At 50.4% G+C, this 15,371-nt stretch overlaps 4 protein-coding genes across 4 annotated transcripts; 1 reads left to right on the top strand and 3 right to left on the bottom strand.

Moving 5' to 3' along the window:
* Positions 1-233: 233 nt before the first annotated feature.
* On the bottom strand, positions 234-2,037 carry GLOTRDRAFT_121182 (mannose-6-phosphate isomerase). The gene is made up of 4 exons (XM_007867545.1): positions 1,788-2,037; positions 1,012-1,732; positions 928-933; positions 234-773 (listed from the first exon to the last, which is right to left on the bottom strand). Exons 1-4 carry the CDS (start codon positions 1,932-1,934, stop codon positions 292-294), a joined length of 1,356 nt encoding a protein of 451 aa, XP_007865736.1. The 5' UTR covers positions 1,935-2,037; the 3' UTR covers positions 234-291.
* A 1,355-nt stretch (positions 2,038-3,392) lies between these two features.
* On the bottom strand, positions 3,393-3,935 carry GLOTRDRAFT_24000 (uncharacterized protein; the record flags this gene model as incomplete). Its single annotated transcript, XM_007867302.1, has 2 exons — positions 3,393-3,670; positions 3,722-3,935. Coding segments are annotated over 2 exons (492 nt in total), but the record flags the coding sequence as incomplete, so codon positions are not given.
* A 1,604-nt stretch (positions 3,936-5,539) lies between these two features.
* On the bottom strand, positions 5,540-6,029 carry GLOTRDRAFT_28174 (uncharacterized protein; the record flags this gene model as incomplete). The annotated part of the gene is made up of 2 exons (XM_007867309.1): positions 5,540-5,830; positions 5,853-6,029. Coding segments are annotated over 2 exons (468 nt in total), but the record flags the coding sequence as incomplete, so codon positions are not given.
* Positions 6,030-7,892: 1,863 nt separating this feature from the next.
* GLOTRDRAFT_41388 (uncharacterized protein) lies at positions 7,893-9,155 on the top strand (the record flags this gene model as incomplete). The annotated part of the gene is made up of 5 exons (XM_007867358.1): positions 7,893-8,237; positions 8,293-8,454; positions 8,506-8,599; positions 8,667-8,889; positions 8,945-9,155. 5 exons carry the CDS (start codon positions 7,893-7,895, stop codon positions 9,153-9,155), a joined length of 1,035 nt encoding a protein of 344 aa, XP_007865549.1.
* Positions 9,156-15,371: the final 6,216 nt, after the last annotated feature.

The following is a 15,371-nucleotide window of genomic DNA, read 5'->3' as shown; positions in this document are numbered from 1 at the left end:
CTCCTGTCGGGCGGCTTCTGGGTGTCTTTGATGGCCTTGTTCAAGTCCGCTGCGCTATGCATGATCATAGTCGCTCTGGCGTCGAAGGCCGCCATATCTACCCATCCCGCGCAGTGGACTTCTAAAATGTGCCTTTAATGCATGTTATGCACCATATCGTGACATTATAAGCGATCACATCGAACGTGCGCTGTATACTACTTGGACACATGCACATTAGAATACAACATTGGCTATTTGATGCCCTTCCATCTCCCCCCTCATTTATGCTTTCAGGAAACACTTCTACCCTCATGCCTCAACCAAACACGTCGACCACCACACCTCCGCCTCGCCCTCCGCGCCGACCATGCTCACCGCAACCTCGTTCCCCGGCGCGACGAACACCACCCCACCGACGGGCACCTCCTCGCTCTCCCCCTTCACCTGAAACCGTACCCTCCCCTCCCCGCTTGCCAGATCCCCGGTTTTGGTGCCAGCTTTGGTCACGATCCCGATCGTCGGGCCCGGGCTCGCTCCCAGGACCTCGCCTTCCCCTACAACATCCTTTCCTAACGATGTCCACAACACCGCAAATTCATCCAGGGGCGGCGCGAATTTTTCGGTTTTCCCATTTTTCGAGCGCTCGTAGGGTTTGCGAGGGAGGAACCAGCCGGAGGGCGGGCGGTAGGCATAGGTGAGCATGTTCACAAAGGTGCGCACGTCACGTTCTGGGGGAGGGACAAAGGCGCTATTGAGCACATTGTCCGAGACGGCCATGCACTCGATGATCTCTGCGTCGGGTCAGCGTGAATGACACAGCAAAGACAAGACAGTGCATCTGTTGTGGTAATTACCACAGAATGCTATGCCTGGAATAGGGTGGTGCTATTCTGAAAGTGATGCATAAACTGCAATTGTGGGGCACCATCCTATTCCAAAGCTCACTTACGCCTATTCATGAAATTCAGTGGTAATTACCACAGCAGATACACTCTAATGAAGGATGGGGGAAGATATGCAAAGACTTACCGCCCTCAAGCCATGCGTGCACGGTGTCGGCATCACAGAAGACTGCTTCCCCTCGCTTGAGCTTGACGAGGTTCATGAAGAACGAGGTGGCGAGCACGCCGACGTCGCCGGGGTATTGCTCATGCGTCTTGAGCACGAGCTTGCCCGCCTCGCCGAGCTGCGCCGCGCCGCCCTGTGTGCGCGCCACGAGCATCTCCACGTCCTTCTTCACTCCCTCTGGATCGTCCTTGCCGCGCGTGAGCAGCTGGACGTACACGCGCTTGAGCGTCTCCTTGCTCGGGTTTTCCAAGAACGACTTGACCACGCCCTCGTCCCCGATAGCTTGCCGGAGTTCCGGCACGTCCTCCAAAAAGCCGCGTATCTCGTCGAGCGGGCGGAATCCCACAAAGCCGAGGAACACCACCCCCTCGCCCCACGCCTCGTCCAGCGGATCCCCGATTGCCACCGCGATCTCCGGCTTGTGGTTCGCGTCAACGAACTCGCCCTTCCCCTGGTCCTGGCGGTGCAGCTCCTCCGCGAGCGCCTTGTCGGGGTGCGCCTGGAGGGGGAGGGCCTTGCCCGCGCAGAGGATCTTGAAGAGGAAGGGGATGTCGGTCGTGCGCGGCCACTTTTTGTAGGCGGAGCCGAGGAAGTGCGCGGGGTTCGCGTCGATCAGAGACTTGAGAGACTGGGATGTGTCGTAGATGGAGGCGGGGCCGTTGGGGTGCGTGCCCATCCATGTCTGCCTGAGTCAGCAACGTGATCTAACTGAACAGGAGGGTAGATAAGCCGCATACCTCTGCGTAGGTGGTGTTCTCGTCGAGTTTAAAGTCTGGCCCGACGGAATTGGGCGCGAGCTTGGCGACGAGCGCAGAGGAGCCCTGCTTGCCCCAGTCGTACGTCTGGTACGACGTCTTCAGTCGGAACACGTTTTTGGAGGTCATGGTATGGATTATCGAGTGGAATTAGTACAAAGAAACGTATCCGTGCGGGGCGCCTGGCAGTCCATGCTGGTCTTATATACGGCTGGGTGAAGGGATGGACGGGGTGACGATGGTGATGTCACAGATTCGATGTCGGTGGTATCGGTGGAGTGGTCAGAGTAAGCACAGCGAAAGCAGGAAAATACAAAATCGAACCTCCCACAATGCAGTCAATGCGCATACTCGAGACCCATGCAAGACCGTAGAATCAGGGGGTCCAGCTGCAGTGACCGCGAGTGCGAGTTGCGCTAAACCGTTACTGTTACAGGACGGACGGAGTCGAATCACGTGAGTCAGCTTAGGTCATATGTCTAGATCAGATCGGGTTACATACTTGCCCAAGCCACAGAACTTCTGTGACAGAAGCACACCCACAGATATATATATATATAATATTACTGGAGTCTTCTTTTTCTCTGAGTTTAACTTCCCTGATAAATGTGCCATGCTCATTGCTCTGAACTGTCTGTGCTTCGAGATGACTGACAGCAATCGGCGAAACAATAGAAAATTTTTAGAATTCTTTGCTCAGGCAGCCGAGCCCGGAAAGGTAATTATACCCCACTCGGGGCCACAGGGCACCACCACTCACCACTGTTGTTGATCACGACACAGCATCAGCGGGGCAAAATTGGTGATACCCTACTCTAATACCTAAGCAGCTCCGTGGCTGCTGAGTGCAGAAAATCCCAAACTTCTCTATCGTTTTGCTGATTGCTGGAAGGTTATTGATCTGAAGTGCAGTGTGGACATATGAGGTCTCAGAAATACACTGGCTGAGCCTCTTTCAGTCCGAAAATCTTCATCATGAATTACACCTAGAAGACAGGCTCCATACAAATAGTTGAAACCACAAACTCTTTGGTTACAGTGCTTCTCAGAATTATACAGAATCATTGCAACTTTTGCCTTACTCTTGCTGCTTGGGCCAATTGTCCAAGTCTCTTTGACTTCTTCCTATTGACATCATAGGGCTCAGAGGATGACACAGAGACCTTCAAGGTCACTTGAAGACAGCTGTCCAGCAGATATCAAGTACATTCCCTGCCTGTTTTGGCAAGTCTTGAAGCCAGTCAGCATGAATAACTGCAGTTTTATGCTGATGCCAGGGCCAGGGCCTTATCCACATCAGCAAACAGTGAATTTGATATAGATACAGGGGTATTTATGTCATGCAATATTGGCATGGTAGACAGGACCTGATCCTGTAGGCATCTGTAGGCACTGCAGACATGCACAGAGATGATATAGGCAACTGTAGGAGGGTTCATTCTCTATAATACTATATAATACAGCTGCACCAGACTTCATTATTCCTGCAGTCAAGTAGCCACATTATGATTAGCAGACTAAATCAAGGCAGTGCATCTGGTAGAACATGACAAAATCTATCCAACTATTGAGATAAAATGATTTGCACTTCTCCAGCACATTACTTGATGACCATTCTTTGTTCACTGAAACACCAAACTTGGGTATCAGGTGACAGCCTCGGAAGATGTTGTCCAAGGGGATAACCTGAGCATTTGGACGCTGGTTTCTCATGCTGCGGGATATAGAATAGAGCTGAAGGTCCTGATCTTGAGTACGGAATGGAGTGAACCATTCCACATAAGCAAGAGGCCGTGACTGCTGTGGATGACTCTGCAGGTATTGCGGAAGCTTGAATATCACCCGCACTTGGGCAACCCGTAGACCTATCAACTATCAGATTCCAGCTTAATCATTGTTAGAGATAAAGGACATACCTGCCAATCCAGTACCTGAAACGTACTCATTCCTTTCCTCCACCCTCACCAGAACTGTGTCAAAATGATCAGTCCCAGGATCTCTCCCAGCATGGGATGGACTCGCAGGTGTTGCACGAACTCTCTCCAAGCGTGGTTTGTCCTCCAGGATTGGAATCTGTGGTAGAGCAATCTTCACCTGCTTGTACACATCCAGTCGATCATATCCATTTGGGAGTATCACTTGGTGAGCCTTAGCAGGGTGACAGGTCTCTTGAAGGTATGTGGAGAGAGCCGGAATAAATTCAGTTGCCTTGTGCTTCACAATTATATCTTGAATCTTCATGACAGGGAATGCTGGTTGACGAGAAAGGAGGCATCTGTCCAAGAGCAGGGCAGGTTGCTGGCTGGCAGAGGTAGCAAGAGCAGCATGATCTTCCTGATTTCCCTCATCAGTGTCACTCCCATCCTCCTCATCCTCTTGATCTTCATCCCTCTCCTCCTCGTCCTCCTCATCCTCCTCATCTTCAGGATCAGTCTCCGATGACACATTGAGCCAGGATAAGTAGGAATTAAAAAGCTCAACTGATTCCTGCCTTTCAAGCCACTTTGCCATTTGCTCCACATAGTCACGTTTGTTGCTTGCATGATAAGCATCCTTGGCATAGTCGATATGAAGTTGTTCAGGGAGTTCAGTATTGAAGCCATCGGCTGCTCCACGAGAGCAAATTGAGTCAATATAATGCTGTAAAGCATGTAACTTTGGGATATTAAAGTGATTGCGAGCACCCATGGTAATGAAGATTTCTTTGTGGGCATGGAACTCTTGAAGGGCAGCCTGCAAAGCTTCAAGAGTGTCGGAGGTGTGAGTGTGGAACTGAGCATAATAAATGAAATCCAGAACTGCACAAGCAGCCTTTGCAGCAGTTGGATGAACAGCACCAGATAAGAGACCTATAAAGACCTTCTCCATTTACTTGAATTCAGTCCCTGTCCACTGCGAAACCAGAGAAATGCCATTCTTGAAATGACGTAAGCCTGGGTGGTCGGTCATGCAGCGAAAGCGCTCATCAATCTCATCTTTAGTTGAGAGATGCATACACCATTCCACGAGATGATCCTTGAATATCCCCTTGTGTAGCTGGTGCAAGAGATCAGGTGTCAATGCAGTGAAGATGTCGGTATGTGGCAAGTCCACCCAGAATGGCTCTGCAACAGAATGTAGGCCCTCAGTCTTGAAGGCTTGAACCCATCTTCCAGTAGCATGCTGCTGTAGTATATTCTTGGTATGCTCTGGAATCCAAAAGGCTTCCTGAGTCTTCATAGGCAATAGGACACTGAGGACAGCGGTTCTCTTCGCAACAAGCCACCAAACAACGCTCTGGATGGTCTGCAACATATAGGCTGCAAGGATTGGGTAGACACGCCAGACCCATCCATCAGCACATGTCATCTCCACACCATTACGACCTGCAGCAACAAGTGGCAAGAGGAGTTCCTTCATGCAATAGTGGAACAAGCGGTAACCAGCCACAGATTGGGCTCGGTCAGTGAAGCAATCAAGCTTGCTCACAGGAAGGTAACCTATGAGGACCATAGCCCGTGAACTGGGCCGACGCCGGGTGTTCTTCTCGATATTGCCAATAGTAAGGTAGACTGGCCATGCTGACTTGTCCCGATGGAAATTGGACAGTTTTGTCTTGTCTGATGAGATCACTACAGGAGCCACTGTAGCACCCTTTGGCAGACGATCCTACATAATGATATTCAATTCCATCTACATACTACAGGGCAAAGAGTTTGCTATACCTGAATGTCCCACCACCAGTCTGCTGTCCACATCTCATCATACACTCGAGTACGAGATGTCTCATCACGGTAGACTCGCTCGGGGACATACGCAAGCTTCTCTCGAAAGGCAGGGTTCCCGATCAACTCCCGGATACACTTGACAGGGTCCCGGCGCCACAGCTCCAGATTCTCCTTCATGATCTTTCCATCTTCATTGAAGCGGTCACCGCCAACTGTAATGATATCCCGATGCCATTTGGCACCCCTTGTAGGAATTGCATTGACCTTCTGTAGAAATGATCGGCTAGTCTTGTAAGAGGGGGAGGCACATCTGGAAATCTAGAGACAGCAATCAGCAGACACAACAATGTTCAAATAGGATCCGCACCATAGGTAACTTCAAGAATTTGTCTGTCTCGCCCTTACCCACATTCCGAATCAGCCACTCACCCAGCCGCCAATCATCTTCATCAGCAAAGGGTGTCCATGGAGACACTCCCGCAGCCTGCTGCTCGTCCCGGATTTGCTCAAACAGTGTCGAGCCTGGGTGTAGTGGAGAGCCTGCTGCATGAGGATACTCCTCAATAAATCTTTCATAGGTCTTTGCCACTGGATCATCATCGATCGAGCTTGATGAGGGGGATGGAGGAGCACCGGCACCAGTATTGTCGGCAGGTACAAACGAAGGAGACAGCACCGGGTTCCGGGGATCAAGAGGACCAACAGGCTCACCTAGCACGGGCTCATCTCCAGCAGGCTCTATGTCAGAGTCAGAGTCAGAGTCAGATTCGGTGTCAAGGTCAAACTCCTCGGACACTGAAATAGAGAACTTGCAAAGGCACGCCTGCCACTGAGATCGGCATACGCGCTGAACATGCATCTTCAGGCCAGCAGGAGTCAGCAGCATACGTCCGCAGAAGTTGCAAGTCGGCATAGTGCAGCGTTTACACAGTATACGAGAGCAATAAGGGCCAACGTTAACGAGACAGCAACTAAGACGAATGCAAACGTGAACACGAACGTGAATATGGATGCAAACAAATGTGACAACATGACAATACAGCCAGCGTAGCTGGAGTCCTGTGACATTGACTGCTTTCTGGAGAGTTCGACGCAGCTCCGACTGCGGGTCCCACAAAAGCGAGAGGTGAGCACATGTCTACCGCCCTATTTCATACTCTCACGAACATTAATTTGCTTTCTTGTCGCATTCTATCTCAGACATCATGCCTGCGAAGACCAGGAAGAACCTTGCGAAAGTCGAGAAGGCGGTCCACCTTCTGGATGCTCGGAAACAAGGCGGACGTCAGCGCAAGGCAACCAAAAAATACCTGTCTCTAGGTGGGTCCTCATCATATCCTCCTTTCTCAAGTAGTTCACATACTAGCAACAACCAGTCGAAAACGAACAGGCAAAGGCACAGGAAATATGAAATCGCGCAAACACGGTGGCGCTACAGAGGCGCCAGAAACAACAAGAAGAGAATGATTTCCACGATAGGGAATGCACACGTGAGTAATCGATGAGTCCGCCTTTCGAGAGATTTGATAGACTCAACGCAGAATGGGAAATCGGTTGAATCAGAGGATGAGGACTTCGAGGACAGCCTGACCCAGGAGCATGCAGTGGGAACGGTATTGTGTAGTTCTTTATTCGACCAGCAGACCCTGCGCCTCGAGCAAGGAACACTGCTGTGCATGCGCGCAGGCCCATCGTGGACCCCGACGACGAAAGCACAATCGAGCAACGCGAGACGCAAGATAGTCATTTCTCTCAAATTGTGAGGCTACCGCCCATCCAGTCTGTCCGCTACTCTAAAGATGGTCGGACCAGGCTTGTACTGCACGCAGCCAAGGAAAATATGACACAGGCAAGCTCCAACTCGGCTACAGTGAGTACTACCCTCTCGCCATCTGACTGACTATTCAGCTTGTAATTACAGGTTGCGAAGAAGACCCTCGTACGTCGTACTACCACGATACCTCCTGTACGGCCGCTATTGGAAGAAGACCCGAATTCTCCAAGCTGCCGCCATAGGCGTACTTTGCAGGCGCTGACGCAGAATATTGGCGAACATGACGACGTGGCTGACCACGGCTATGCGCGCGATGACGACAATGATGATTGGTGCAAAGACGTGCGTGCTGAGCATGGTGACAATAGACATGCTGATGACAGCGTGCGCGAGGAGGACACCATGCACGAGAACAACAACATACATAAAGACGACCGCATGCTCGAAGACAACATGGGCGGGCACGACACGCGCAAAGACAGCATGCATGACGATGACATGTGCGAAGACAATCTATGGCGCGCCCGCGCCCGTAACCTTGCACAACGCCCTTCGCATGCAAGTCAGTCTGTGTCACGGTTGCTTGCGACACTCTCCGACTCCAACATGTTGCCTGAGCCAATCCCGAGCCCTCCGCCCTCTCCCAGTCCTCGCCGCATAGTACGCCGGTGTCACGATTGCCCTAGCATGGCCACTCTCGAAACTGCCCGATTGACAAAGGTAAGGCGAACGAGGGGTGCCAGAAGCCGTGGCCGCTTCCATGTCAAAGACTTCAAGTCCGTCGTGCGGTCGCTGCTCCTTGAAGCTATCGGCCACTACCGTACTCGTGTGTCTACTGAATATGCCTACCCTACAAACACCAAAGAAGAGAGATGGGCCATTGAAGCGTGGTCACGGGCCTGCCATGACATTGGGACTGATCTACCGATGGAAGATGAATTTGTTAGCATGGTGAGTATCCACACCTTCATTCTCATATCCTCTGTACCTGACTCCCAATGGGCAGATAACTGCTCGAGCATCACATGTTCGCGGGGAATTGAAGACTAAGGCATGCATTCTCGTTGAGAAGGCCTACGGCTTAACTGCGCCGTCCAACCAGGATGAACGGCTGGCAAACCGCAACAAGGTCAGGGACTTGCTGACACGACTTGGTTATGCATATGCGGTGAGTGAAACCTTTTGCTAGATAAGCATATGTATTCCTGACAATTGATAGGATCCCACTGCCCAGTTGGGCATCTATGAGTACAAGGTTATTCAGTGCCTTGTCAATGTGACGTGGTTTGCGGACCCGAAGGATGAGGGTGTCCGTTTTAATCAGTACTTCGGCTGACGTATGCCCATGCCAGTGATTGCTCTCGTTCTTACAGCTGTAAGTCACTCTTTTTGTGTTCATGGCTGTGCTAATTCTCTGTTCACCACAGATTCAGAATGTCTTAGATGAATGGCAGACAGGTGAACGGGAAGACATCGCATTCAGCAAGAAGCATTATAAGGCGAAGTATGATCGGCACCTCGAAGAACTTGAGCGCTTCCATGAGAAGACTCAAAGGTATGGCATCCTCCGTACGATACAAACTGACCTTCTTGAGCATGCGCGGTATGTACTTTCCCTCAGTCTGTAGCCTTTCATTGCTAATGTCTTTTGACTTCAGGAAGAATGCTCGCGCTCCCCATCCTGATTCGGTGGATCTTGGTCCTGGACTTGCGGAGGATGACATCGATTATGCGATACAAGATTGGCTGGCCAGACGTGGTGGGCGTGACAGGGATGGTGAGGGCGAGGGCGGTGAGGCGCTTGATGAAGATATTACTCGTGTTGGTGGCTTTGTAGATGGACCTCAGCCTGGGGGGGATGATCAGTAGTACTGTCTCCTTATGCCGTGGAACATTGAATATATGTTTTGTTGCGCAGTCAGAAGGCTGATCTGAGGTTCAAGATCAATTTGTAAGCTCAGAAATGTGGGTATGATATGAATTTCTGTCCATCTGCCTACAGCTGCCTACCGGATGCCTATGTTGTCCTACGTTGTCCAACATAACCTATGGGCCTATGGGCCAATGAGCCAACATCAGGGGGTGCATGCCTACAGGACCAACATTGACCAATGTTGTATTGGGTCTGCCTGCCATTACCCACATATCCAGGGGTGTGCTATCCACCAACCACACCAATAGAGACTACAGAGGTCAAGGTAGGATAATAAATGTTTGCAGATGCGCACCACCAGGCCTCAGAAAAAGTTTCAGTCAATTCTATACAATTTTGGAAAGCACTGTAAATGAAAGGTGGCAAGCATGCAGTGAGTGCCACAGGAGCAGCCACAAACAAGTGCAAAACAGCTGCACCATGGGAAGGCCAACTTCCTGTCCTTTACACATAACTAATATCATTGTGGCACATGTTCTACCTATCCAATGTACTTCTGTCTTTGCCCTATGAAAGACCTATATTGTACTATCATTGAGGGGGTCCTGCAAAATTTGCAGAACACCCTCACCCCGTTATATCTCATTCCAAACTCAACCGAAAAATGTTGGGTAAGCTCAGGCAGGTATATATACCCTAGAAGAGACCCTCTGCCAAGTCAGAATGAGAATATCTGCTGTGGTTGAAGAGAGGGAGAGAAAACAGGTCATGTTGGCCATGGGAAAGAAACAGTATCCACTAGATCTCTCGTGACACTCTCAACGGACCTAGTGATGCCGCAGTCCAGTTCCCGAACCTGGGAGAACCGGTTCAAACCTCGGACCGGACCCAGGTTCTGGTCCGCGGTTCGGCTTTGGGGTGAACCGAACCTGAAATGAGGTCCAGGTGGAGCCACAATGCCCGAACTGTACCTGAATATCGTAATTTTGAAGGGTTCAAACCCGAACCTGACCGGACCCAATGCCATTTCTGGTTTTTTGAGGTTCACGGTCTGGACATTTACCTGAACTGGATCTTGGGTCCAGTCCCAGGTCCGGAAATTTGGGCCAATAACTGGACCGAGCCGGACTGCAGCATCACTAAACGGACCGCAGCGGGATGGCTCGGGGTATCATGGATATGCCATCTACAGTACATTACACCAGCCCGACAGAGCAAATAATGGGCTTGTCGAGATAGGGAGGCAACTTTGCACATCTCCCAGGCCCATATTATGACAAAAGCGTGACATCGCTTGCGGCGAGATCCCACTGTGACCGCATGTGATGCCTTTTTGCAGAACCCCCTACATGAACTGCCATCTCTCTCCTACATTCCGCAGGCTGCATAGAAATGCACAAAATGGTCAGGAGATTCTGTACTAAGTTACACACAATATGCAGAAGATCCGATAAGAATCTGTCAAGTGTGTGGAGTGCTACAGGCCGAATTCAATACATTTTGCAGAACCCCCTCAATGATAGTACCAAAATTTCTAGATACTACAGTCTCGGAGAGAGGGGGAACTGAGTTATCCCGGGACAGAACAAAATTGGGTGTGTAAAGCACCAGACTGCCACAGGTTGATCCTGTATTTGCATCTGAAATTGAATGTGGAGCCTGCTCTGTAATCTTTGAATCATCCTGGGCATATGGAGTATGAGCACATTTGCTCAAAGGGCATTTGTGTATGTTAGTCAAAGGGCACAAATATTTTGCCCCCCCCCCCTCCCGCAGTATTCTGTGCTCCCCCCATTATTGTATTCTTCCCCCTGACACATGTATTTGAGATGGCTGTCCATGTACAGTCACTTGCATGCCCGATGCTTGCAGCCTCAGCCAGTGACAGCCACAACTATGCCAGCCAGTTGTCGAATGTTGTTCTCGAAACAGAGGTCAACAACACAGTGCTTACATAACAATGTCCTCATTCTCAATTCCCTTGGGCATTTCTGGAAGTTTAGGAGGTATACATACTAGTACAAGGAAGAATAAATAAATCACAATAGCCACAGATGCTTCATAGAGTCACAGGGGGGCGCTCGGGTGTGGGTACGGTGCATGGACTGTCCACACCATGCCATACTGCAACCTGCGACACCGGCTATACAGGTCTGCAGTTCTTGTTGAGTACTGTGGGACACTTGCACTGTATATGAGTGCTTAGAGATGCTTACTAGTCGCACTGCCACCTGTGGCACCATTCATCATGGGTACCTGATATGCTGGTCAAATTGCATCATCACACACAAATAAGTACCAGGTGAAGCACAGAATACCAGTGGGCAGAATACTTATCCACAGACGACACCTATGCCCCATGATGTGGAGGCATCCACGGAGATTCCAAGATCTGTTCCAGGACCACAAGGCTGCAGTGAACGGAAACCATCTGGCTTCTGCAGTTCTTCTTCCCACCATCCGAGGTCAGACAAGAGGGAGTGAGGAGGCCAGTGCTTGATGAACTGATTATCTTGGAATGAAGCTATGAAAGAAAAGAGGTTGGGCAGCTGACTCTGGCCCAGAGGGTATATGAAGACAATATGGCAGTGGCCCTTGGATCGTCATCAGAACAGACAGAGGACATTGTTGAGCACAATAAGATGAGAGAACTTGAGGCACTTTTTCTCAGGAAGTGAGACACGCTTCTGGATGATGTCCCAGAAGAAACTGATATAGGTGAAGGATGAGTCAAAATCTTGGCCCTTGTCTGGGTGCCATGGGATAGCCAGGGGAGCAATGCACCGAAGAGCCTCCACATGATCATACGGATATAGAAAGTTGCCCGCAGAGCCACATCCCAGAGTGTACCGGAATACGGTGAGGTCATCCACCCACTTCACTGATGGGCCGACTCCTTCCTCTCGCCAGATGTCCAGGGCACCATTTGCAATAGAGCCGGCATTGCTCTCGGAAGAGCGGCAACCAAAGGGGCAGTCATGGTCAATCCAGAGACCATGCGAGCTCTGGACGACGAACATGTGTTTGTGGGCGGGGCAGACCGGGCAGGTACAATGAAATTTTGCAATGTCTAAGGTCATGGCCTGAGTGCCATCCGGAGCAGAGGAAATCAGACAGTATGATATGGTGTGAGTAAGGGAAAGGCGATGGTATGGCATGATAAGATATAGGAGGGGGGATCTGACCAGGGCCCAAGCAGACGGTAAGGGTGGGGAACTGACCATGACCCAAGCAGCAGAAAGGCGGGTACTGACCACAACCCAAGCAGGTGAGCGCGGGACTGACCACAACGCATACCAAACAGTCGGATGGGACTGACCATGACCCTGAGGTGTATGACGGGCCCAAGGCCCACGAAAAATGAAAGGAACTCACAATTTCGGTGACTTCAGCGGCTGACCCGAAACATGTCGGGAAGTTGTCTGTGTCTATGTAGTCATTCGTCGAGAGGTGTAACTTGGAGCTCTGGGAGAGGTTGCGACACAGCCGGAGCTTATCCAGTTCACCTGGGCCTTGCGGTTGGATAGAGACAGTAAGCGGTGAAGACTGAAAGTGGCCCAGAATCTGCTTCGCCTCATCTTGAGTGAATGGGCCACTCATCCTGCCAGCAGAGAGCTCATCGTCAAGATAATCTTCAGTGAAATCCATATATTCAGTGCAGGGCAAGTGGTTGGTGAGATTTTGGAAAGTCGCCCATAGAGAATCCCAGACGAAGCTTTTTGACCAGCTCAGGGTGTTCAGAAGTGATGTTGTTCTTCTCAAGAAGTACAGCAAAGGTGTCGGCATTGTATGGCATAATGATACGGTTGCGGATGGAAAGACGGCAGACATCACCAAGACGAGACATACAAGAGGATAAGCAACAAGCGGAGCAGCTGGCGAGATCAGTTTGGGTTGGTCTTGCACTTCCAGGAGAATGCAAAATGGTTGCCGGCACCGCAGAAGGCACAGATATGTCGGCGAGAGGTTGGGTGGGAGGCGCAGTTACCGTGAGGGTCCCCACTCGAGTTCCACTTCCTACAGATTTCGTTGCCGCGCCCTCGGGCATACAAGGTGTTGTTGCGGGCTTCCATGAAGCAGGGTGAGCTGTCAGCATAGTGGCTTGAGGTGCAGAGTGCGGCACTGTGCCCCTTCCGGGGGCAGACGAGGCAGACAGAGGAGCAAGGGTCACCTCTGCCGCCCATCTGAAAGGGCCCCTGCCAACTGCTGGAGCTGGGCCCAGACTGATACATACCTCTGTGGCCGCAAAAGCTGCCCTGGCCACTGCTGAAACCCCCAAAGCCTCCGTTGAAGCCTCCACAGCTGGTACCTGCTCCGGCCTGAGGTCTGCTAAGAGGCTGCCTTGCAGCAGCGAGAGACACCTCCAGCTTCTGCCTGAGCGATACCATCTTCTTCATCTCAATCTCAAGAGTGACGTTGGGTGTAGACACCATCGCAGAAGGTGAAAGGCTGAATATGATAGTGCTTATGGAATTCAACATCGAGAGCACGGGCAACATCAAAATACTCCACAAAATCAGGGACATTCAGGATCCAGCTAAAATGCTCCTGGAACTTGTTCTGGTATGAGAGGTCCCCAACCTTCTCCAGGAACAGCATATAGTTGCTGGCTGCCTCTCGCCACTGGGACTCTGTGAGGGTCTCTTTGTCTTGGAATTGAGTGATGTCCAGCACTCGGACACCCTTTGCCTCAAGTTTCTTCTTGGGCAGAGTGTCACCCTCCTGCTGAATCTTGTGAAGAGTGGAACGAGTAAAGAGAGAAAGACTGATGTATTGATTGTGCTCATCTAATCTCAAGAGCTCCCTGTGGAAGCCCGTAATCCACATCACCGCGCCTGGCGCAAGGTCCACCTCACCCGCAGCAGAGTGGAGCTTCTTCATTGACGTCCCAGTGGTACCATCTGGAGACTCCTCCCGAGAATGGCGCCTCTTTCCTTCCAGGTAAGCCGCCGATTTGGGGTCCAGGCGGACAGATCCGTCAGATCACCTAGTGAATGCAACTGCAGGGGGGGGTCTTGGGAGGGGGTGGAGGGGTACCTAAATGAGCATTATCTAAATTGGATATAAGGGATGCCATCAAGGACACCTGAGATAGGGAGGTCGAGCTCCCAGGCTCTTGCTCGTGGAGTTCTTGACGATGTTCTCAGAGTTCGTTAGCCGCTTTCCTAGACTCATTGACCTCTCAGCGCCATTGCGGCGTTAGGGCTAGGACTCACGCTGTCAGATGAGAATATTGTTTGAATGCAAAATCCCGTTTCCACTCCCCGCTGAATCTATCGCCCAGATTCAATCTCTACCGCCTCTTTCAGTACAGGATCTTGGAGCAAGGACTGTATCAGGACGAAGAAGATATGAACCGTGACGCGGAGCTTAATAATTGGTTAGGAGAGATGCGCGAAGCTATCTACCTTCCAATCACCTTCGAGGAAGCAAAGGAACGGTTGGAGGAGATTGCGATCGAGTTGGCGAGGAGAAGGATGCTATTGGTATGATTGGAGAGCACTCAGAACATTTGGAGTACACTCGAACATTCGGTTCTCATGTTTTTGTGTTGCTATCGCCATGGTTATTTTTGTGGCGACATTTTGGACTCTCATGCCTATTGTTTTTGACTCCTGCGGATTACTCAGACTGTACCCTATCCGGGATAGTTTGTCTCGTAATTTGTAGGCCGCTTATTCATCCGCTGAGTCATGGTGGAGTAAGCTGAGTCAGCTCAGGACATTCTTATTGTTTCTAGTCATTTTCAAGTAGTTGCTATAGTTACTTTTGTTTCTTGTTCTCTCACCCTATTGTCTTCATATTCAAACTCATCTGGGGATTTGAAGAGGAGCTTGAATTGGAAAGGTATAAAAGGGAGAGAAATTTGGGTAGCTAGAAAAAAGATAGTATCATTCAGAATCAGCACAACTCAGTCTCAGTCAGTAGCACTACTGGTAGCCGTACCAGTCTTGCAATCGATTATCTCTTACTCGGATTTCTACGACGACTCTCTACATTGAGGGGGAAATTCCTAGTCTGAGACACGCCTGTTGAAGTCTATACGTTTGACTTCAATATCTTTACTCTTATACACATCCTCTGCTAGACTCTGGTAGTCAGCTTTCATTTTTTTCTTTGCTGATAGTTTGAACAACTCAGAATCAGTCTCTCAATCGAACGAAAGGGAACTGCTCGATTAACGATATATCCAGCATTCTCTTGGTATTTGT

This window comes from Gloeophyllum trabeum (assembly GCF_000344685.1).
Source record: "Gloeophyllum trabeum ATCC 11539 unplaced genomic scaffold GLOTRscaffold_00006, whole genome shotgun sequence".
Lineage (NCBI taxonomy): Eukaryota > Fungi > Basidiomycota > Agaricomycetes > Gloeophyllales > Gloeophyllaceae > Gloeophyllum > Gloeophyllum trabeum.
This window is presented reverse-complemented; position numbering and strand designations above follow the sequence as displayed.